The sequence below is a fragment of the Harpia harpyja genome, chromosome 9 (genome assembly GCF_026419915.1).
Source record: "Harpia harpyja isolate bHarHar1 chromosome 9, bHarHar1 primary haplotype, whole genome shotgun sequence".
Taxonomy (NCBI): Eukaryota; Metazoa; Chordata; class Aves; order Accipitriformes; family Accipitridae; genus Harpia; species Harpia harpyja.
This window is the reverse complement of record NC_068948.1, coordinates 23,905,895-23,929,977: the sequence shown is the minus strand read 5'-3', so window position 1 is coordinate 23,929,977 and position 24,083 is coordinate 23,905,895. Positions and strand designations below refer to the sequence as shown.

Sequence of the window (24,083 nt, the reverse complement as noted above, 5' to 3'; positions counted from 1 at the left end):
CAGTGCTCCCCAATACTGGAAGAGCTGTGCATCGTCCCCATTGACACGATGCCCCCCTGTTGACGCGATGCCCCCCCATTCACAATGTGCCCAACCTCGGAAAGGGCAAAAGCGAGCTTGGGTGCTTGTCTCTGCTTGATCTCTACCATCCAGACCACTGCTCCAGTCACCTTGTCTCACCGCTGATGAGGGCGTGGATGAAGTCTACTTTGCAGAGGAGGCCCTCAGGTTTGAGCAGCTAGAAGAAGCTGAGATAAGTGATCTCAAAGGTGCTTTTGTACAGGTATGGCATTGCTCCCTGCTTGGGCTCAGGTCTGTAATGAGCTCTTGCTGCCCAGAACATGCCAGGGGCTCAGAGCTTGTCTGTGGGGCCGCAGGGACTGGTATGGGCATGTTGCCCACTGAGACATCCCCATCTCTGAACCTGAGACAGCAGCAGTAGCTGTGCACCAACGGAGGCATGCTTTCACCCTAAAATGTTGGCGCTGAACAACAAGCTGAGAGGCTGGCGAATGGTGGGGGGATATGGGGTATCCAATCAAGCTGCAAAGTCTGCTCTTTACTGAAGGAACAGGTCTTTTTCTCCTTACAATGGTAGAATGAATGAATGGTAGAATGGTTTGGGTTGAAAGGGACCTTAAAGATCATCTAGGTCCAACACCCCTGCCATGAGCAGGGACATCTTCCACTAGCCCAGGTTGCTCAAAGCCCCATCCAACCTGGCCTTGAACACTTCCAGGGATGGGGCATCCACAGCCTCTCTGGGCAACCTGTTCCTGTGCCTCACCACCCTCACAGTAAAGAATTTCTTCCTTACATCTAATCTAAATCTACCCTCTTTCAGTTTAAAGACATTACTCCTTGTCCTATCACTACATGCCCTTGTAAAAAGTCCCTCTCCAACTTTCTTGTAGGCCCCCTTTAGGTACTGGCAGGCTGCTCTAAGGTCTCCCCAGAGCCTTCGCTTCTCCAGGCTGAACAACCCCAACTCTTTCAGCCTGTCTCCATAGGAGAGGTGCTCCAGCCCTCCAATCATCTTTGTGGCCCTAAAATGGCTTTTTTCATTTTGAAGGTGGAAGAGGAGACAGCTGAAGCTGCTGAAACCGATGCTGAAGGTATAACATACAGCAGCATAATGTCAAATTAGGATGAACTAAAGCAGGCAATGCGATGCCCAGTGCGGGGAAAATGCAGCTTCTCGCTCGCTGTCTGGGATTGGGCAGCTGAGTTTTCTGCAACGTGGGCCTGTGTGGGCAGTCGGGGCTTTTCACTGGCTTAAAGCATCCCGTGGGCACAGCACGATGGCAATATTTTCATCAGCTGGAGCCAGCTCTGAAAGGCTGATGCTTATGCAGTACTTTTAGTCTTGTTGATTAAGCGATCTCTTACGTGAAATAAGAGTTTCTCCTTCAGCTGAAGAAGGTGGGAGGGGATAAAAAGGATTTTCTCTACCACTTTGCTCCCTTTGGGAAATAACCGGTGGCATAAATTGCATTTTAATGTAACCTTTTAGGAGGTAATGAAAATTAAGTGGTAAGCTCCCATCGCAGCCTCAATGAGCCAAGGCAGGTCCTGGCATAACTCCACTGATGTCGGGGAGTTGCACAAGGGATGGCTTGACCTGAGTCCTGGTGCAGGCTGGAGATTTCTCTGCTCATGCAGCCCTTGCAGGGCGCCCTGACCTTGCAGCGATGCTAAAAAAGCACGTGGCAGGATGCTTACCACCACTGCTACCAACATCTGTGAGCGGCAGGCGGCAACAAAAACCCCGCAGCCCTGCATTTCTCTGTGCTGACACAACCGTCCCATCTCAAACCACTCTGTGTTTTATTGCAGCTTCAGATGCCTTGTCCTTTGCTTGAAGCACCTAGGCACCTAGCAGCATGTCCAAGCGTGCCCGAGACGTCGAGCTAGATCGGCTGGTGCATGACAAGCCGCTCGACGGCGGGGATGCCTCCCCTCCTGGCCGCGGCGTGCTAGAGCATCTCCCCAATGTCCCCAGCTACCGAGCCACTGCTGCCTCCCGCATCCCCGTCCTTGCCGCCAGCAAGCCAAAGGCTGGAGTTGTCAACCCCAATTTTTGCAATGAGGAGCAATCCCCCCTAGGTATTAGAGATGTCGGCTTTGACGATGGGCTTGCGTAGTTTGAGGGGGGCAAGGAGTTATTCCTGGAGTAGCTGCTTTTTGTTGCTTTTTTGGGAAAAAATAAATAAAAGCATGCTTTATGTTGCAGCACTGGGGCTGGGGAACAAAATTCATGTTTTTCTGCTCTCACCTCATCGCTATGTGCCTTTCTAGCTAACCCCTAAAGAGCATTTGCAAATATCCGTAAATTACATGCTATATGTTTTGACCTGCTTGGCTAAAAACTCTCCCAAAGGACCTGCAGGCCGAGGGTTAAATATCCACTGCAGACATGGTTTTCTCCTTAGCATTCGTGCAACACGCTCATACTAAGAGGACAGTAAGATGGAGGTTTGCTGTTCACGGTTTTCTGCCTTTTAACCCAGAACTACAAATTATGTTTCTGTAGCCTTGCTTTGCTTTGTTTTTAACCAGCAAGCCAAATTCTGCTGTTTTTCCTTACACGCAATGGGATTTTAACTTTGCAACCCAAACAGGCCTTTTCTCGGTGATTTGATTGAGCCATGCTCTGATCCACTGGTCCTACATCAGCGTGGGACTGGAGGGGATGCACGGGGTCTTTCAGGCATGTAAAAACCCCCCTTAGAATAAAATCTGCAGGAACTCACTGCATTTTGTTATATAGCTAAGAAAAGGGGTGACTCTTCACAGCCTGGCCAGCTGCGGGGTCTAGCCAAGATAACCTCCAGCGCCATTTCTCCCCTGGGCAATTGGCATCTCTCTTTACCCACTATAAACATCCAACCTTCCTGCTTCTAACCTTGCTTGTGGCAGGAAGCAGTTATTACCTCTGCAAAAGAGAGAGGCCATAAGTGCTTATTTAAATAGTGCCTTATTCTGCATGAAAAACAAACGCTCGTGTAATTTGGAGCTTGCGCGATCCACATGCAGAAGACCCAGGAGATTTTCTAGACCCTGGGAGGCAGGTTTGCAGCTGGAAATCCTGGGTTCCTGCATAACACCCACAGCTGGTAATCCTCATCTCCATCATTTTCCGAACCACCGGGACCCAACACTTGCACAGAGTAGTTGCAAGCTGGGAAAGCAGAAGGAAGCAGGTGGCACTTCTTCTAGTGTTAAAAACTGGGCAAAAAAGAGAAAGAAATGCTCCAAACCATGAGGAGAAAGGAGTGCTGGGCGAGAATGGAATGGAGGGAAAAGGAGAGTCCTTCCAGTGTGCTGCGGGGTTTGGGGGCAGCTCCGCGGAGATGATGGGGCTTGGGGATTCATCCCGGCTGCAGGCTGGGCCCTGCAGCCCTCTCACCTGCAATTGTCCTTCTCCACGGGCCAGGTGATTACCCCACCGTGGACATCAAGGATGTGGACAGCGGAGGCGTTGCTGTGGAGAACGACGGTACCCACTTACCGGTGCCCACTGCTGGCGCTCCCAACATGCTGGCAGTGCCCAGCACAGCACCAGCATCCCCCAGGTATGGCTCTGCCCAGGTGCAGTCCCCGGGTCCCAGGGGTCTCGCCCCCTCCCCAACAGTGCCGGTACAGGAAAATTTATGCAACCATATGGAGCAACCCATTTCTGGCAGGTTAGGCCAGTGAGATGGGGTGATGTCCTTGTGGTGGGTGTCACCCCTGTGCAAGGCAGGGGAGATGGCAAAAGCCTTGCATCTTGTTTGCATTTTTTAATTAAATGGTTAAATTTTGTTTAAAGCTTCTGGGGGCTGGGGACAGCCCTGTCTGTGTGTCCTCCTGGAGATGGGCTCGATCCCCGGGCCGTGGTCAGATCCCCTTTGTCTGTTGTCCCACACGTCTGCACTCCCAAATTCAGAGCACAGGGGGTCCATGTGCTGGGTATGTGCCTTCATCATAAAACCCAACAATTTTCTTCTTGCATTTTTGCTGTAAGGGTTTGCAGCATCTACTCCGTGGGTTTGCGCCTTCAGATCAAGGATGGTTAGAGAGGGGGAGGGTTAAAACTGAGCTTTAAAATTGAGGCTGGAGGAAGCCGATGGTTTTTTAGCTGTTGTTGGGGTATTTTTGAGGCTAATTCTCGCAGAGGATTAAAAATAAAAACCAAGGTGTTTTTTTCTGTGCTGAAAACCAGGTGTTATATTCATCCTCACTTAATAGTTTGGATCTTTTAGTAAACAAGCTCCTGGAGGACTTGAAAATAAAATGGCAAAAATGCCCGTAATCCAGTCTGTTTGAACAGCTTTTTAAACTGGGAAAGCAGAGCCCAAGGAGTCATATGAGATACCTGCAGTGCAAATACTGACAGCGTTAAGAGACCAGTTATTTAAAGCCTGCTGAATCTTACTGCCTTCTTTCTATTAGCCCAGCGATGAAAATTGTCCTGTGACAACAAGCTTGTTGCTGGAGAGCGCTCGAGGCTCACATGCCAGGATCAGTCTGTTGAAACACCTTTAGCGGTCGCTGCTCGGGATGTGTTTTTCTCTCTGGAGTTAATGAACAGGACAGGCTGTTTTTCTGAGACAGAAAAGTCCATGTTTTCCAGTCCGATCAGCAGGCATGGCAGCTCTCGCTTTGAATCAGGGTCAAGGTGATGGGCTTTCCCTTATGCCTTCAACCAACATAGAAAATGGACAGCAATTCAGATTAACACCCCTGTCATGCATCCCAGCACATTGTGGGCATCTTTGAAGCCCAGGATCCAGCAACCCAAAAGCACAACCTTATTTTATTTAGATCCACTTGTCTATGTGCAATTCTGTCTCCACCATCATTTTTCATCAAGTCCTTTACCAAGACCTTATTGAGGCCGTTCAATATGTAAGGGGAGGCTTATAAGAAAGATGGAGAAAGACTTTTTACCAGGTTCTGTAGTGACAGGACAAGGGGATACAGTTTTAAACTGAAAGAGGGTAGGTTTAGATTGAACATAAGGAAGAAATGTTTTACGATGAGTGTGATGAGACAATGGAAGAGGTTGCCCAGGGAAGTTGTGGATGTCCCATCATTGGAAGTGTTCAAGGTCAAGTTGGATGGGGCTTTGAGCAACCTGATCTGGCGTAAGATATCCCTGCCCATGGCAGGGGGGTTGGACTAGATGATCTTCAAAGATCCCTCCCAACCCAAACCATTCTGTGATCCTATGGTTCCCCAGTAGAGCTATTTTTTGGAGCACCTTGGTTTTCTCATGCTATTTTCTACTCATTTCTTAACGCAGGTTGTACATTTGCAGTTACACATATGAGCATATGAACCTTTCTGCCCTGTCTCCAGGTAGTGTCTCTCAAAACACTGGAGGTCCCTTGGTAGAACTGGAGATTTTTAAAAGCGAGCAAGTCTTGTTTCGCTACATAAAGAAATAAAATTTCATCATTCTGAACCAGAAGGAAAATGCTTGGCTCTGTCTGGTGTTTTCAGAGGAGGAGGACATCAACTCTGCATTAAGCAATCATTTGTTTATCCTAAGTCACTTCTCTTGGCCACAGTCTTGAGTTTTTACCCACAAGGGGCTGTGAAGGGTTAGGATTAACATTGTTTAGACATGTCCAGAAAGACTTACCGCAAATGAGCCACTTTGTCTAAGTGGTGCCTGGAAACAGGCTCTCGCAGGTGATAAATACCAGGACACACCTGACATTGCCACATGGGCAGGGCCCCTCTGGGGGACCCTGCGCATCCCACACTTGTCTGGGCAAGCGCAGGACAGCCCTGTGCTTATGGCCGCAGCTTTCCAAGGGCATTGAAAATGGAGCAATGTTTAGGCTGTGACGGGGTCTTCTGTCGCAGCTGGCTGTTCAGTGGATGTTTGCGTGGTGGCCAGTGCCGCAGAGCTACCTGAGCACAGCTGGAGCCTTCACTTCTGCGCAGCGTCAGAGCAGTCACCCATGGTCCACACCAATGGCGAACCCTGGGCAGCATCTGCTGGCCTCGTGTTGCTCACGCTATAGCTTTATTTAGGCAACTGCACTCTCTACCTGGTCTCTTGAGGTAGCAATTTACATTTTTATTGCTTGTATTCAAATTCTTTCATACTTGGCTTCCTGCATATTTGTGCAAGGGCGTTCGTGCAGCTCTTTGTACCTGTGCTGCACATTTCCACTTCTCAATTTCTTTACCATTAATTTAATTATTTATTTAATCTTTCATCTTTAGCTTTTACTTGGTCTACACACACTCCTCCTCTTCACTAGCTATGCGTCTCTTGGATCACTTTGTATCGTAGGAGATGCAGTTTGAAGTCTTCATGCATCAGTGGAAAAAACTCTGGGTTTTAGTGCCATTCTGACCAGAGGTCTGGAGGTCCTGTCCCAAAAAACGTCTCCTGCAGCTGGACTGTATGAAAAGACCGAATGTTTTCCAGGGGATTATCACACGGGTTCCTTTTTTAACATGGATGACTCAAACTGCTAGACCTGCCAGGGTTTTGGACTTAGGGTTGCACATACATGAGCTTCTCCGTGGGACTTAATGTAACATCCCAGGTTCTCTTTGAGCCCTTCACCCCACCATTTCCAAAATCTGCTGAAGTTTGTGTTGCTTTCCGGGTAGCTCCTGCTTCTTCTTACATCCACATCTGCTGGGAACGCAGATGAACTACAGGCACCACAGAATATCAAGGGATGTTTCTTGCACCTCTGAATTCATAGCCTTCTTGGGGACATTTATCTCTTTTCACATCTTTCCGAGGGCATCCATTAATCTGAAGCAAAAAGAGGCATTTTTTCCCAGATGGATGCTAACACATAAAGCTTTGCATGGACTCAGAAGGTGACCACGTGAGCTCTGTGGCCCGTGAGACCTGTGCTGTGCCACAGGCAAAGAGGGGGGATGGCAATACCCTCTCTGCAGTGTCCCCCTTACAGGGCAAGGGGCCATTGGGATGTTGATGTAGGCTTCTTGGGCTTGTTCATGGATGAGGATGGGCGGTGGGGTAATGCAGTGCCCTGAGGGGACAGAGGCAGGGGAAAGGCAGCTGGAGACTGGTGAGAGGTGATGGATGTTGTCCTAACAACATCACAGACCTTGGCAGGACTATTTCTCCAAACTGATGTGGTTTTGGGAACCCGTCCATCCACATCTGAGGGTACTTTAACAGGGGGATTGGTAGTTTTCCTCCACCCTTGTGCTGCACACTTGGGGAATGAAGGTTTCATTGGTCTTGTTCATCTGCTCCCCTTCCCAGCAGGGCACACCTGAGGGCCAGCGAGGCTGGAGATGGCTGGGTTCTAACATTTGGCTTTCTTCAGGAGACTTGTGATGGCAGGACGACCTCCCTTGGCATCCTCCTTGCTCCTGCTCCACGTGCAGCACCAAGCCATTTTGCACCAGGGTCAGTGAGATCCTGGCTCATTTAGAGCAACAGCTGTGGTGACAGAAGACAATTTCTTTGTTGCACTTAAAACTCTGGACTTGACTGCAGGTTTGCAAACCAGTCCAGATTTTTGTCATGATTGTCATCTTCGTGTTCAGCTCTCTTTCTGCCGCTTTGCTTGCCCACATGTAAGGAAGTTGTCCCAGAAACCTGGCTGTGCCAAAAGGAGCCACCAGCTGCATTCGTTAGGACACATCTTCTAGGAAGACATCAGCTGCCACTGGCTCAGCATCACCAGGACAGTGTTTATAGGGCTCTTCTCGAACCTGGAGCCTCTCTCGGCTGTTGCGCTTTGCACTTGGCTTTGCAGGTATCAGCAGCTATTAGAGGGTCCATGTTATGTACCTGCTGCTCTGCAATTCACTCTTTGTCTTGGGGGTTTAAAGTGCTACGGAGCCAGCACAGAGCCAGGCGGTGTCCCCAGTACCTTCTCTTTTTTCCAGATTCCACTTTCTTGCTCCACCTTACTGGTATTGCATTTTCCTCGCCTGCCTTTCAAAGTGCAGTGGTGTGATGGCACAGCACTGGGGATGAGCACCCACCCTCCATGCATCTTGCCAGGTGCCCAAAATGGGTTGCAAAATGGGCCGGGTGCCGCATGCCCATCCAGCCATGGGCTCGGTGGTGCCCAGGAAGCAACAGGGCTTTAGCAGCAAAGGACCAGGGTGGTTTGCTCCCATTTACTTCAGGGAATGCCAAAAATTAGGGGAAAACTGACCGTGGTAGGAGAAGGGCAAGTGGAAACAGATGAGACCTGGAAGGAGGAGGAGGAGCTGGCTGAGGGTGGGGGACAAGCCCAGCCTTGGTCACTGTGTTTGTGTCTGCAGGAGGAAGCTGCTTGTCCCAGAGGATGGTCTGGACAAAGGACTGGTGAGCCAGTTGCCCACCCGAGCACTGCTGGGCTGGGACGAGGAGCAGAGGGAAAGGTGCGTGATGGGATTGAGGGCTCCAGATCAGCCAAGCTCCCAGGCGTTCAGATCCCAGGGCTCGGGTGGAAATAGCAAAGATCCCAGAAGTGCTGGGATACCAAAGGGAGAGGGAGCCTTGCCTGCAGCAGGTAGTAGCAAGTAATGCACTCCCCTTCCAAAAATAACAATCACGATGCTCCCTGGAGCAGAAACTGCTCGCTTGTTTTTCCTGTATCTAGGTAGAAATATTCTCCTTAAGACTAGGTTTAACCGCAGAGAAGATGCACCTTTGATCTACATACACTATAGCACTGTTCTGGCTTCCCTACAGCCCTGGGGGACAGCCTTGGAGGGAGCTGCCTGCCCTGGGAAGCAAAGTCTTGGGGAGGGTCTGCACCTCCACATGGCACAGGGTTTTGCCTTCTTCCTTGGCGGAAATTGTTGTGCCAGTTATCACAATGAACCAGCCTGGAGCTACAGCAAACAAGCTTGTTTCTGTCCTCCCTCCTAGTGATGTTTCTCAGTTATGCTAGGTAAAGCATCCTGCTCTGAATCCGACCTAGTTTTAATAAAGAGGCTGAAAGGAGATGATGTAGTTTATAAATTCAGGGGCTTGGTGCACATTTTCACCCCATAGTTCTTCCAAAATCTTCTTCTCCCAGGCACATGCAATCCAGCCTGGGATCTTGGTGCTTCCCAAGTCCCTCTGAGGGCATCTCACACCCCAGGGCAAGGATAAGGCTCAGGCTGGTGCTGCTTGACAGTGTTTTTCTCAAACCACCTTAACTTGTGTTCTTCTGATTACACAATAGCCAGATAAATATGAGTAAGTCCTAATTCAGGAACCTGTACGTTAAAAAATGGGTCATGAACCTGTCCTTGGGCTTTCCTATCTGCATGAAATGCCCGATGGTCTCCTCGCAGCCTGCCCGAGCGCATCGGTTCAGCCACAAGCCTGAGCAGTGCCATCGTCAACAACCGGCTCCAGGAGCTGGTGAAGCTCTTCAAAGAGAGGACTGAGAAGGTGAAGGAGAAGCTGACCGACCCCGATGTCACCTCAGACGATGAAAGCCCTGTGGCATGTGAGTTCGATTGGGGCTGGGAGTGTTTGACTAGTGGGTCCCCACACATGCTGTGTTTTCAGGGAAACAGCTGCTTTATTAACAGTTTAAAGACCTTAAAACAAATTGCTGTAAGAGGATTTTCTGCCATTAGAAATAACCACATGGCCTCTTCCAGCCCCTGCCAAGTTGGTGCCTGCGGCTGCACCAGTGCCTCCCCCAGGAGCGGAGCCAGAGGGGGACAACCCGGCAGGGGATGAGCACTATTGCGAAATGCTGTGCTGCACGTTCAAGTACCGGCCCTGGCTGGACCACCTGAAAAACTACCGGTTCCCCACCAGCATCGACCCGTTCACCAGTGAGTGAGGGAGCACAGCCACACGCCTGGGCTGGGGGCAAGCTGGTGGGGCTGGGGGAGAGGGGGTAAGGAGGGGAGGAGGTGTAAAAGATGAGACCTTGTAGAGAAGGGAGGACAAGTAAGGAAGGAGCAACTTAGCTTACACCTGTCTACTAAACCCCAGAGTTTTAAATTCCCCTGCAAGGCACAGGCATTCCTAAATACTTCTGATAGCTGTGGGTGTCAGGAGCATGACCAGGCAGGGAAGGGGTAGCCTTCTGCTTTTCAGGCTTTTTAGTGGGCAAACATTGTCCCTGTGGTGTGGACACCCCAATTAAAAATAACAATCACAAAAGAAAAATCCACTGTCAGGTGGGCACCCCACAGGAACCCAGCTCCTTCCTTAGTCTTTGCTATTTCACAGCCGTTTTGAAGCCCCCAGGCTTGGACAGCGAGCCATCAGCTCAGCACAGCCTCAAGGGGGAAAAAAAGCCCCCACAAAAAAGCAAGAAAGTTGGTAGTGTGGGAGCAAAGCAAAAGCAAACCTAGTATAACCACCAAAATTAGAAAAGGCTTTCTGATAAAAAGCAATGATGTGCTCTGCAAACAGTGGTATTCACTTTCAGTCTGGAGCCCAGCTCACGAGCAATTAAATGCTGTCGATAAGAGACCTCCTTTGGGTCTCCTCCTTGCACGCAGGGCAGGGCAGGGGATGAAAACCCCTTTGTGTAGCAGATTCCCATGGACAAGGGACATGTGCCCGGCTAATCACAGTGTGGTTCCCTGTGCACAGATCTGATGTATGTGCTGTGGCTGTTCTTCGTTGTCATGGCCTGGAACTGGAACTGCTGGTTGATCCCCGTCCGCTGGGCTTTTCCCTACCAGACACCAGCAAACATCCACTGCTGGCTGCTCGTGGACTACCTCTGCGACCTTGTCTATCTGCTGGACATCCTCGTCTTTCAGACCCGGCTGCAGTTCGTCCAGGGAGGAGACATAATAGTGAGTGGCAGCACGGTCGCTGCGTCCCACCGCTGGGGACTGGCTGCGGGGACCTCCCAGCACCCTGAGTGGCATGGATGGTGCTGGTCACTGATCTCTGAATCGAGCTCCCTGAGCTCTCCAACCACGGCTGTGGCCATCAGGGCTGTGTCCACTCTTGGAGGACTACAAGCATCTCTCCTGCCACGTAGTGGATAAGCCGGCAGTCTTTTTGTCTGCCAAACATCCGTATTTTTCCCCTGAAGTCAATACCAGCCCATCTAGAAAGCATGTGGTCCATGGCGGCCCCATTCCTGGGTAGGGATGCTTGCAGGGTGATGTTCCGCAGGGCAGTCCTGCCAAGAGCATGGTGAGGTGCACGCCGACCAGCCCCAGCACAGCCGTACGCTCCAAGTTTAATTTTCAGGAGCACAGCTAGGCAGAATGCATTAGCGATATGACAAAAGTGATTGCAATCTGAATGCATAGATCACGTGCCTGAGATAAGTGAAACCCTTGATTTTGTTTCCGTACCCAATTAAATAAGCTGTGAAAAATAAAACCTTGAGGGTACAGCCTTCCCATTGCCCATGCGAATGCTCGGACAGGGAGGTTTCTTCTGTAAACTCTGACTTTTGTGGTGCTGGCACCACGATGTGCTTTCTCTGGGATGCAAAACGAGCACGGGATGTCCTGAGATGGAATGGGAAGATGGCATACAGCCAGGTCTTCTTCTGTTCCTCTTGCTCTGCTTCCCTTCCTGGGCACAAAGGGAGCATCTTCCATGTTGTGGAAGAGGAAAGCCAGGCAGGACCACGTTGGCCATGACTTTCCTTTCTGCAAGCAACGACCAATCTTCCTCTCTCTCTCTCCCTCTCCTATTCACAACCAGACTGACAAAAAGGCCATGAAAGAGAACTACCTGCGATCACGACGCTTTAAGGTTCGACATACTTTTATTTATTATTCTGAATCTTTAATCTGAACTGTGGCTTGCAGCTCCACCCCACCATGCCTGCAGGTCCCCACAGAAGTTTCTCTTTTTGTGTGGATCTCAGATGGATGTGGTGTGCCTCCTGCCCCTGGATTTCTTCTACTTCAAAGTTGGTGTCAACCCGCTCCTGCGCTTTCCTCGCTGTCTGAAGGTGAGCTGGAGCTTATAAAATCAGGCAGAGCACCAGTTGCAGTGGATGTGAAGAAGTCCCATACTGTTTTGGGTAAGCTTTGGCTTGCTAGACTCATCGATGATGATGAGAGGATTGTAAAATGGACAGAAGTCTTGTACCAAAGGCTTTGCAGGGTTGTTGGTCAAACACTACATTTCAATCCTAAAACACACTCACATTTGAATAGCAGGGCACTTACAGATGGAGCCAAGTCTGTCCGTGGCAGTTCATGCTGCAGAGGGGCTGCAGGAGGGAAATGGAGGGGGAGCGGGGTTTTATGGGGATGTAACTCTCCCGGTGGGTGCCACGGGAAGCTGGAGCACGCTGCTTTCCTTCTCCTCCCAGTACATGGCCTTCTTCGAGTTCAACAACCGCCTGGAGGCTATTCTGAGCAAGGCATACATCTACAGGTGAGGGGAAGGGAGGGAGGGACAGAGCATGGAGTTGCTGTTTGCTACTGGGGAAGAAGGTTTCACTTTGGTGTGCACCTGTTCTGGGTTTCTGATTTATTTTCCCGCTGTCCCTGGACCAGCTGACAGGGGCGCTGGCTGGTGCAGGCTGAACGTGGAGGTCTTGGAGCCCACGTGGGTAGGATCACCTCTCCCCGACCCAGTGGAGACAGGGGTGCTGGCAGTGAAGAGGAGCTGCCAGCAGATAAGCTGCTTTTTCTGGCACTTCAGGAGCTGCAAGGCTGCGGGAGGGAGCAGCAGGGCTGCACATTTCGGTGCTCTGTGGTTCCTGCATTGGCAGGACATGCATGGTCAGCACTGGGCTCATCGCATCAAAGCTCCTTGTGATGCCAGGGGCGGATCTGATGTGTTCCTCCCAGCAGACACCCTATCATCTCCCCTCCTGCTCTCTCCTATTTTATTTTTTTTTTGCAGAGTGATCCGGACCACTGCCTATTTACTGTACAGCTTGCACGTGAACTCCTGCCTCTATTACTGGGCATCAGCCTACGAAGGACTGGGCTCTACCACCTGGGTCTATGATGGGGAAGGAAACAGGTACAAGCCAGGGCTTGGGTCCTCACATAGCACAGCTTGCTGTGATGAACTGGAGCAAGAAGGGATGCAGCCGGGTTCATAAAAAACCCTGAAGCAAAGGGTTGGGGGTGCCAGGAGAAGATGCGGAGCCAGGGAGATTGACAGGGACAGGAAGGATGGGATGTGCAGTGATATATGGCACTGCAAGACGAAGAGGCAGCAGCTGGGCTGAGATGGAATGCAATGGCAAGTTGAAGAGGCTGAAAAACTGGAAACCTGGTGCTGGGAAGCAAGGGAATGCTCCCTGGCCGAGCAGGATGGCAGTGTCAGCCCTGTTTCTGTTCATGTTGACCTGCTGCCAGGTCAGGATGGAGGCTTGAAGCTGTATGTCCTAGGTGCCGTGTGTCAGGCCCTTTGGACCAGTCCAGTACCCTCATTCCCAGGGTGCGAGACAGGGATGGTGGCCATCCTGTCCCCTCACCATGGCATTTCCAAGATACACATGTTAAACGTCCATTGTGTTGTCAGTGATGGATGCCACAGGGAGAGTACTCAGCTCACGAGCTGAATGCTGCCTTGTAGCAAATGCCCACACCTGTGTGTTTTACAACATGGGCAAAATAAAATATTGAGTAATGTTTAGCTAACTTAGCACCATGCAGTAAATGAGAGTTTCCTGTAAAAAGGCACGGGTAAGTGCATTAAAGACTTACCATGAGGTGTGGGTGTAGGTGGGGACAAGTGACTGTCACCCATGCAGCGTTAGTGTGGGTGTTGCCTTCCCTTTGAGCACTCAGCTTCTCATGTTAATGTTGCTGCTACATAGTTATTTTGTGTGATATACATATCTCTATCTCTAGGTGTAACTATGACATCCAAGGGAGTGCCCAAGACGAGTGAATCAAGAATTCGCTCGACATCTCCTGACTCCTATGCCAACAATTTGCTCACAAACCCTTTTTTTCCCCTGACTATTTCTAAAAGTGTAAATGTTGCTGCAAATACGTTGCTGGTTTATGGTAGTAGAGCTGTAAGAAGCAGAAAGTGGGAGTAGCCAGAGCAGCTAAGCCTCTGGCATGGAGGTTTGTGGAGGGTGGCTATGTCCCCCTGCTCCTGTAGCATCTCCAGAAGCACCTGCAACTGTGGTGGGGAGTCTGCAGCCCCTTAATTTTCCCTTCGTCACCCATAATTACTCTCAACAGGCTCTGGCTTGCCGTGGCCAGACGGTGTGAGCTCGGTACTGGAGGGGTGAAACAGGCCTTCACGCTAGAAACACCTTCAAAGCTGCCTTCTCTTTTCCTCCCAGCTACATCCGCTGCTACTACTGGGCAGTCAAAACCCTCATCACCATCGGTGGCCTGCCGGACCCCAAGACGCTGTTTGAGATCGTCTTTCAGCTGCTGAACTACTTCACGGGCGTCTTTGCTTTCTCCATCATGATAGGGCAGGTAAGCGGGAGTTGTGGGGGGTTCCCAGCCTCAGGTGGGGAACGTTTTCATGGGGTTGGTCCACAAGTTTGCATCTCCAGGTTTGTTTTCCCCATGTGAAGACCTGCTCAGCATTGGTAGAAGACTAAAAGGATTTGGCAGATGCTGTTAGGACTCAGCATACGTGCTCTAGACTGCTTAGCCTGTGTGATGGATAAGTGACAGCAATTAAAACATCTCTTCCTCCCATTCAGATGAGAGATGTGGTTGGTGCTGCTACCGCGGGGCAAACTTACTATCGGAGCTGCATGGACAGTACCATTAAATACATGAACTTCTACAAAATTCCCAAAACTGTTCAGAACCGGGTGAAAACATGGTATGAGTACACGTGGCATTCACAAGGCATGCTAGGTGAGATCCAACCGCTCCAAGGATCAACACTTGCATCGTGTGTGTTTTACTGCAGTTGCTTTGCAGAAACATTACTGTCAAATAGCACTACAGTTTTGGGGCAGGGGGTGGCTTATTTTACTCTTCGCTATAGGGGCTTTTTTGCCCACCTATAGAGTATATAGGCTGCCAACTGGTCACAGCACCATGGTGACCCGGCATCACTCACAGTGCACTGAGTCCAGCATCCCACCCGCCAGTCCCTGGGGAGAGGGCAGTGACTGGCAATTGCTGGCCAGAACGTGTCCAACAGCAAACCCACTAGCTCGCCCTACCAGTAAATCATCAGGCAGGACCTCTATGCCTGCTCTCCTGGCCAAGAAATGTGCTGGCTTGGGCTCACTGGTCTGTCTCTGAGAGCCATCAGGGCAGGGATAACATGAAGGGCGGCTCTCCATCACCCATTGGCTTTAGACCTGCAGGTTGCTGGGTGGGCAGAGGCTGGAGGAGACCCTTCTGGGTGAGCTGGCTCCTGCCCTCTGCCACTAGCACGCTGCCACACCAAGCACGTGCTCTTGGATCAAGGGCTGGAAACAGCCAGTTTTCTGCTTTGTCTCACAGATGAGTCAGAGCTGCTGGTGCAGCTGCCAGACAAGATGAGGCTGGACATCGCCATCGACGTGAACTACAACATCGTGAGCAAAGTGGCCCTCTTCCAGGTATCCTCTGCAGCGCGGGTCCTGGCTGGTGGAGCCTGCCATGCTGGCACGGACTAATGGTGCTGTTGGCTCTGTTTTGGCTCAGGGCTGTGACAGGCAGATGATCTTTGACATGCTGAAGCGGCTCAGATCAGTGGTCTACCTGCCTAATGACTACGTGTGTAAGAAGGTAATGAGATGCTTGAGTGCCCTCCCATCCCCAGTGTCATGGCCGGGCAATGCAGAGCGGGGAAGGCCAGGCCTGACCCATCACCGAGGCGTCGAGCAGGGAGGGAATTCAGAGCAAAACCATCCTCTGTTGCAGCTGGTCTTGTGTAAAGACTGACCTCTTCTGCTGCAGCCACGAACAGCAGGAGAGCAGGGAAGAGCCTGCTGAGCTGGAGGAGACTTTGGGATGCTTAGATGAGGATGCTTGGGAGTGAGCACCATCAGGACAAAGCATTTTGAGAGCTTGGAGAAGGCAGTATGGGCGTGGGGGTTTCCAGCAAGATGCAGGTTAGGGCATCCATAAGGTCTCCCTGTTTCTGGGCACCCCACACAGCACGCATCTTCACTGCAGGGAGAAATTGGCCGTGAGATGTACATTATCCAGGCGGGACAAGTGCAGGTGCTGGGGGGACCTGACGGCAAAACCGTGCTGGTGACCCTGAAAGCCGGATCCGTGTTTGGAGAAATAAGGTGAGTGAAGCATTGCCAGGGGCCAGGGAAATACAGCTTGCGGGCTCTGGGCAAGGAGGGTGGGAGGTGGGGAGATCAGCAACACCCTAATTAATCTTTGTGACTGAGAGCCATGAACACTGAGCAGCATCTGCTACACAAATAACAGCTTTTTTCTCGGAGCTTTTCCACTACTTTTGTCATCATGCTGTTTTCTGCCTGGGGAGCTAGGGACAGCAAGCAGAGGTATATGGAGTGATGGGAACATGAATAAGAAAAGATGTTGCACTAAAACAGCCCCCCAACCATTAATCTGCCCATTTTATGGGCACGTAAAGTCCTGTACCAATTTGTAACACAGTGATAGAGTTTGTCTCCCTACAGCCCAGCAGACATTAGGCTGATGTAAAATGCAATATTTAAATCTTGGAACAGGCAAATCAATTTTTATATAGCACTCCATGCCAACGTTTCTCATCATTCTTTAAAATTTGGGCTTGGAAAATTTCATTGGGGGTGAAAATTAAACTCTGAGTCCTCTGAAAGAAAGGGATGGAGACATGAAAAGGGGGATTAAGTTATCCTGTGAATAACAACGCTGACGTCTCACCGTGTCTCTCTCAGCTTGCTGGCGGCAGGAGGGGGAAATCGCCGAACAGCAAACGTCATAGCTCACGGCTTCGCTAACCTTTTCATTTTGGATAAGAAGGACTTGAACGAGATTTTGGTGCATTACCCAGAGTCTCAGAAGCTGCTGCGTAAGAAGGCCAAGTGCGTATCTGGCTGCTGCTTTCTAGCCTGTGGGGTTTTAAAAAAAAAAAACAGAGTATGGGTTTCAAGATCGCAGGGGAGATTTCTCTCTGTGCAAAGCCCTGGGAAAGAAAGCTCCTGCTGCAGGCACCGGGCATTAGGCACATGTCCCTGGAGAAGAGCCAGGCTGGAGCTGCTGCGCTTCGGCAGAGGGCACCCATCCCTCGCCGCTGGGCTGGGGAGGCTGGAGATGCCCAGAGCCAGCCCAGCACTGCTGCAAAGCTTCACTGCTAAAAGTGGGTGCAACTCGGGAACCAGCGTAGCTGAAGTGCATTCGTTTAAAAATCTATTAAAATACTCGCTTTAGTTTTTAGCGTTACTTAGATTTGTTATTCTGTCCTTTCTAAGGCATAAAAAATCCCCATCCTTTTAAAGTCTGATTTTTCTGCATTATAAAATCCAGCTAGTATAATATGTCCCTGGACTGAAATCATCTTTCCTTTACCTTGCTGTAGGAAAATGCTGAAAAACAACAATAAACCCAAAGATGAGAAAGGAGCGCCTGGAGACCCCCTGATCATCCCCCCAAAAGCTGACACCCCAAAGCTCTTCCAGGCTGCCCTGGCTGCCACAGGGAGGATGGGGGGCAAAAGGCCACTGGCGCAGCTCCGGTGGAGGCTGAAGGAGCTGAAGGCGATGCAGGTCAGTGTGGGGAGGATGGCAATTTGGCTTTGCTTCATTAGGTGCCTGGTCGCTGCTCTCCCCAGCTGGCTCCAGAGCCTGAGTGTCATTAAGGTGCCTTAAAGGAGTGAGCTCGGGTCATCAGGGTCTGATGTAGCATGGGCAGATGGGAAGGGGTGGTCCAGCATCTTGCACACGGCCTTGGGAGAATGTCATTGTCCCACAGGTGTTTGTTTTGCAACACAAAAGGGAAATACATTGACTTTTTGCCCAGCTATGCTGAGCCTGAGTCTAATTTCTAGCTGGGTTATAGCCACAGACGAATATCTCTTCCATGCCGCAGAGCCAGAGCCACTCGTAATTAATTGATGTGCTGGCGGGATGGAGGGTGATGCTGGCATCCAGCATCCACAGGCCCGTCAATATTTGCAAAGCTTTCACGGCATGGTCAAGGCAGAGGCACACCATCCTGCTGGCTCTGCATGAGCTGCAGTGAAATCACCCTTGCTTTTTTGTCATGAGCAACTGAAAAAGAAAATGAGCCTGCTCTTTTTTTTTTTTTTTTTTTTAAACTTCCAAGTGTCTCTGCTAAACTTGTAAAAAAGATTGTATCTCCATGCAGACCTGGTTGTTACTCTTCCCATCATGGAATTATGCAGACTATCACCTCTGGACATGTAAAGGGAGGTGAAAGAGCAGCTGATAGGGAGCACACAATGGCCTTGAGGCTGGGTAAATATCCAGGGAGATGCTGAGCATAATTGCATTTCTGCAGTCCTTCACAAAAGCACAAGGAGGCTTCACACAATATGGTGCTTAACACTAATTAATAACGCATTAAAGGCAGCGGTAAACAGTGGCACCGTGTACTCGTGCTCGTGCTCTGTAAGGTAGTGGCAACAAGACCCATCGTTGGAGTGTGCACGTATTAGGAGCTAACCCTGCTAAAGGGATTAGCGGGACCCCATTAGAAGGACATCCCTCTCCATGGCACGTCTGTAGGTGAGGTTTCTGAGGCTCCTCTCTAAAGGCAGCTTTAGGACAGGGCAGTCCAGGGCTGCTCCCTCACAACAACACTTCTGCCAAGCTTTTGCTGAGATAAACCCCTCCAGATACTCCAAGGAGCAAAACAAGAGCTAGTACAGGAGGTGTGAGAAAGCTTTGTTGTGCTCATCTCTGTGCACTTCTCTCAAGATGTGCAGAATATAATCCAGCTGCCCTTCTCACAGGGGTTGTCTCTGGCAGCAAGCTGACATCCCGATGATGAGGTCAGTGCTGTGAAACTCTGCAAAACCCCTGCTGGGCTTTGCACAGTGCAGACGCCATGGTTGGGGGTAGCGGACAAGGGTCTGCTAAGGTTGATTTTACCTTTTTTTTTTTTTTTTATTGCAGGGTTCCAGTTTCAGTCCAATCCCACTGAAATCACCAGTGCACCAGAGATCGCCTGTCACATCCCACAAAGCACGCACCCACCTGGGAGAAGAAATATTCTCAAAATCTTCTGATAGTTTAGTCACCATTCGTGTGATTTCTACAGCACAAGAGGATGAAGAAATCCTTGCTGCTGAGATTTCGGAGAAAGAAGAAGAAAAAGAAGAGAAATGAAAAACAAGCAGGTCCTGGGGCAGGAGGAGGAGTCAGGCAAACACCTGGGGTAGAAGTTTTTGTCGTTAACGATTTCCATGCAGTGGCTGTAGGCTTTGCTAGGTGCTGTGGGTAGGATCTGCCTTTCTTTTCTGCCTAGACCTTCACCCATTGTTGATAAAACCCTCTGCCATATGACCCAGAACCATACAAGGCTTCCGTGCTCTGGAGATATATTTTTATTGAGCGTCCTTATGAATATCGGCACTAAATGTCAGGCCAGCCCTCTTGCTTCGAAATCCAGCCTTACAGAGATGGAGCCCTGAAGAAATTGCTTCTTATGACTCTGGATGGTTAATGAGTGTTCAGATAAAGCGTGAAGAGTTACTCACCTCTGACAGCTGAGTCACTGCTTGGCCAGAAACGAGGGGAAAAAAAAACAACAAGGTTTCTCTGTTGGGCTCAAGGTTGTCAGCAGCAGCTGGAGAGTGATTCATCCAAAAAGGATGTGGACTATGCTCATAAGCCGAGCACAGGCCAAATCACACTGTCACGAGAAGGCCTAGGTCCATCTCGGTGTGTATAGACTGTGAGATGCTTGAGGGTCCCTGCATGGTGCCAAGACCACCTTGGGTTTGCCTGTGGGAAGAGGAGTTCCTCCTGCCAGCCATCCACCCCAGGGAGGTGGTGGGCTCTCCATCGCTGGTGGCTGTTACAGAGAGATTTGATGAGCATCTTTCAGGGATGGAGAAGCACAATCCTGGATGAGGAGATGTTTCTGGAGATCCCTTCCAGCTCTGAGTTTCCATGGGTGCACCAGGGATAAACCGAGTGCAGGAAGGGAGAAGCTGTGTTGGTTTCCAGCTGGGACAGAAAAGAGAAGTGCAGTAAGTGCTCTCCTCTCCCAGCCAGCGTTTCAGAGTCAGGCCAGAGCCCGTAGCATGCAAATGAGCATGCACAATTGTGCAGGTGGTCCCCTGCGCTCATTGCTGGACCTCAGTGATCTGCCACGTTTCCAGCAGCGAATTTCCAGCCCCTTTTGGTCACTTGATTGGCTCTTGGCCATGCTTCCCATGGAGAAGCCACTCTGGTCTTGCTCGTTGCTGCAAACGGGGCTTGTAAAGGCGCTCTCCCAACCACGCTGGGTCTGGGCACTGGATGAGAAGGCGAACGCCTGGTTAGCAGCCAGCACGCCCAGCTGATGGCTCAAGGTGTCCAATCTTCCTCCAGCATGACCAGTTCCTCATCTTCCTCAAACCCAGCGCCGAGCAGAGCGAGCTGCTGGTGACCTGAGAGGTCGTGAGAAGTAGGGGGCGAGACGGTGCCGGGTGAGACTATGCAGATCCTCCCCAGGGTTTCGGCTGGCCAGGTCTCCGCGGCACGGCTGGCTCCATCGAGAGGAGCCGGTTTCCATCCTCCGGAGGAAAAGCTGGGGCAGGTTTTGCCGCAGGGAGCAGCCTCAGCGCCATGGCCAAGGGACTTTTCAGGTGTTCAGCAAATACTGTGAGCAGCGCTGCAGGTTTCACAGGTCTGACCGTGAGACAGCCGGGCTGTTCGTGAAGGGTGTCAGCACCAGCATCGCCCCGTATGTGGGTGATCCTTCTTCCCATCAGCAGCCTGGGGATGATCTTCACCTCCTATGGGGTCATCTTATTTTGTTGTGTTTTTTCCCTTCTCTTGCAAAATAGATGGGTTTCTGTGGCAGAAAAAAGCCAGAATATATGTTAATTAACGATAGCTTGCTCCCTTTTAAACAAATTTAATGAGCTCCAATATACCGCAGGAGGGTCTGAAGCCACCACTGCCCTTAACATTGCAGGGGAAAACCTGGACTCACCCAAACCTCCCTAAATATTTCTCGTCCTTAGTCATTTGCAAGCAGAAACCTGCTGGTAGAAGGTTTCACTGGGGAGTGCAAAGTATTTTTTTTTCACTAGATGGTAAATGTTTATATAATCAAACCAGGAAACATGCAAAAGTTGAACTGGGGTTCTGATTTGCTGCTGCGATTTGATATGGTTTAGAAAAAACATTTAAATAAATAGTGGGCTGTAATGGCTTTCATAATTCACTATATCTACAATAAACACCATGTAGATTACCATTCATTTGCTGTGGATTTATTTCAAAATCCCAGTTGTTTTCCATCTTTTTGCTCACTGATGCACCGACAGAGCCAGTAAAGTCCACACACACGGTTCACAGATTTTCCAATAAACTTTTTAGAGGCTCAGAGGTCATGTAATAGTAGTAGTAGAATTGTAATATGTTTTTCATCACCAGAAGCAAGGAAAAAATCTTTCTTAAATGGCAAATACTTGCATGAAGATCTTAGTTTTCAACATGCAGCATTAGATGCTGATGGATACATAACTGGTAATTCTGGAACCACGGGGAGATTTGAAATTATCCTCCTCTGTGATCTGTTTACGGCTTTAGTTCTTTAGAGAGATTATTCTCCAGGTGATAATTAAGGTCAAGGTAGGGTTGGGCTTACAGGCTGGGTTGTGGGGTTGAGCTCAGATCTATTTGCTGTGTAGGACTATTTAGAAATGACAGGTAGGCTAAGGAGATGAGCAGCTCATTTAGTGCCCCTTCTTTTGGGGGTTGCCATAAATTGGCTTTCTGCTGAGTTTTGTAATTCCATTGATTCACCAGTTTTGCTGTATTTGCAATGGGCCTCCTTTGCAGTCGTTCCTATTAAATATCTTGCAGCATGCACTTATCACAGGTCTGTTCTTTCCACTGCCCTTGTAATGTTCTTGATGGATTTGGTAATGCTCCGTGTACCTTTACTGCATGTCTTATTAGCTTTTGCTCATTCCACTTTGATGTCGGTAAGTGTTGGATTGATCCGATATGAGATTCTCTACTAATACTAATGCAGTATTTGGGGGATCTTGCCGGGCAGTTGCTTATTGCCAGTCCAGCACCCTGGAAATTCTGCATTGCAGTGTCCTTCCTGACTTCTATTTCTGGTTAATTGATTTCTCAGAGGTCCACAGTCATAGAAACCAGGTTTTCTTGCAACAATATTTTAGCTCTTGCTGCTTTTGAGTGAAATAAGTGGAACAGATAACTGCTGAAGGAAGAAGCAGAGCTTGCTGTTGTTGGCTCTGTGTTAATGTATTAGGTTTTGCCTCACTGCCACAAGCAGCATCTTTACTTTAGGAGGCTTTATATATACTGTTTTAATATAGATATATATACACACACACTTTTATATAATGATAGATACTTTTTAGTATTTATATATACTTTTTATGCTGGAGGGGTATTCATATTCCTTGTGGCCTGTGCTGTTACGTCTTTCAGAAAAGTGATACTGATTTAATGTTCTGTATGAAGTTAAAGACAAATGTCTCCGATAAAAAAAAATCAACTTACAAAAGGAATAATATAACCCATCATAGACATCTGAATATGGAGGAAGTTGTTTTCCTCTGGATAGAAACAGGGCAGGTAGCTTCTCTGTATTTATAGTCGGAGCAATCTTTTAAAAAGATTAAGTGCAATTGCAGGTTAATCACTGATAAGGTTATAACGAAAGTGAAAACAAATAAGCAGGTTTGAGGATTAGCCTCGGGTCTAGAAAGAAATTGCAGGATAAATGGAAAGCCCAGTTAAATGGTGTTTAATTAGAAAGCTTGAAATAAAATTAAGCACTTTAACCTTGAAACCTGGAGACCTTAACCAGCAGGATATGCTCTTAATTCTGGGAACAGTCTGTAAACCACTTTTTCTGCCTATATATATTTTTTCCGTTGTGTAGATCTGCTTTGAGTCATGGTTGCAATTAAATCCCCCTGAATCCCTTTTACCTTCCTCTAAAATGGAGCTAATACAAGTCTTGTTTTCTCTGCTCTGAGCATATAGCTCCTTTTATGTGCAGTAACGGTCCCACCGGAGTTAACACCCTGAAAAAAAAGCCAGACCACCATTTGGGAAGGGGTCACACAGAGGTACACAAGCTGGCGGGTGCCCACGCCAGCATTTATTAACAGCAGCTTGGGCTTAGCTTGGGCTGGATGACATTTTTCCTTTTCTCATTCTTTCCTTGTTTACCCATTCTTATTCCAGGATGAAACTTTCCAGCTTTGGTGCGTGCCCTAGGGTGAATGTCTTAGGGAGATCTGAGCAATATCCAGGGAGTTGGGTTTGAGTCATCTGAAGAAGTAAAGCCTAGATACCTATCTTACTTCATGCATTTTTTTCTGCTTTTAGAAGTCACTTCATGCATGAGAAGAGCTGGAAGACACACAGTTAAAGTCCAAAACCTGTTTTCTTGGATAAATTGGAAGGGATTTGGGGGAAGTGTGAACAACCGGAGAAGTGAGATAAATCAGGTTGTGGGGATGCTATGGGGTGGCCGGAGGACATCCCTGCCAGCTCTGGGCTGTGACATCCTGGGGACGGCATGGCTCAATGTGCTTCACACATTTTGCAGGTACTTGCTTTGCAAGCTTGAGCTCACCGGGATGGCCAGTGCTCCCCTTCCAGCTTTAACTGTTTGGAAATGGTGGGCTGGGTCTGCCTCCGCGCAGCAGGACCGTTGCCGCAGCACCCATGTGAACATCCTTTTACATTCTGGAACCTCCCATATGTCCCAGCCCGTGGGTATCCCCATGGATGGTCCGAATTCACCCCAGGGTGAGCATCACATGGACCATGCCATGCTGCTCTGTCTTAGCAATAACTGGAGGAATGAAGACCAGCCAGACTAGTTACTCATTCTAGATAAGAGGCTCTTTTGTGCTGCAGAAATACCAATATCACGTTAAAATCTCTCTGCTGCCATGGTTACTAGCCGCCGTCACAGCTGCCAGCAAGACGGGACTCGTAGCATTGACAGGGCTTCTGGGGTCCCCTTCAGAAGGGGGAACTCCAGCTGTAAAACTGATGCTATGCCCCAAAAAGGAGGGGAGATGTCTGCGAGGGCTGCCTAACCCTCCCCAGTGTGAGCTGGCCACATCTGGCATTACGATGATCAGA

The 24,083-nt window shown here is 49.4% G+C and overlaps 1 protein-coding gene across 1 annotated transcript in view; it reads left to right on the top strand.

Moving 5' to 3' along the window:
- Positions 1-21,199, top strand: part of CNGB1 (cyclic nucleotide gated channel subunit beta 1) — a 33,983-nt gene extending 12,784 nt beyond the window's left edge. The window contains exons 15-33 of the mRNA XM_052796507.1: positions 154-283; positions 1,073-1,115; positions 3,437-3,575; positions 8,269-8,367; positions 9,274-9,431; positions 9,589-9,768; positions 10,541-10,749; positions 11,621-11,671; positions 11,787-11,873; positions 12,240-12,304; positions 12,779-12,901; positions 14,187-14,328; positions 14,562-14,721; positions 15,322-15,419; positions 15,505-15,588; positions 15,979-16,097; positions 16,701-16,847; positions 17,342-17,528; positions 18,900-21,199. Coding sequence (XP_052652467.1) covers positions 154-283; positions 1,073-1,115; positions 3,437-3,575; positions 8,269-8,367; positions 9,274-9,431; positions 9,589-9,768; positions 10,541-10,749; positions 11,621-11,671; positions 11,787-11,873; positions 12,240-12,304; positions 12,779-12,901; positions 14,187-14,328; positions 14,562-14,721; positions 15,322-15,419; positions 15,505-15,588; positions 15,979-16,097; positions 16,701-16,847; positions 17,342-17,528; positions 18,900-19,112 — 2,434 coding nt within the window. The 3' untranslated portion in view covers positions 19,113-21,199. The remainder of the gene's footprint in view (positions 1-153; positions 284-1,072; positions 1,116-3,436; positions 3,576-8,268; positions 8,368-9,273; positions 9,432-9,588; positions 9,769-10,540; positions 10,750-11,620; positions 11,672-11,786; positions 11,874-12,239; positions 12,305-12,778; positions 12,902-14,186; positions 14,329-14,561; positions 14,722-15,321; positions 15,420-15,504; positions 15,589-15,978; positions 16,098-16,700; positions 16,848-17,341; positions 17,529-18,899) is intronic.
- Positions 21,200-24,083: the final 2,884 nt, after the last annotated feature.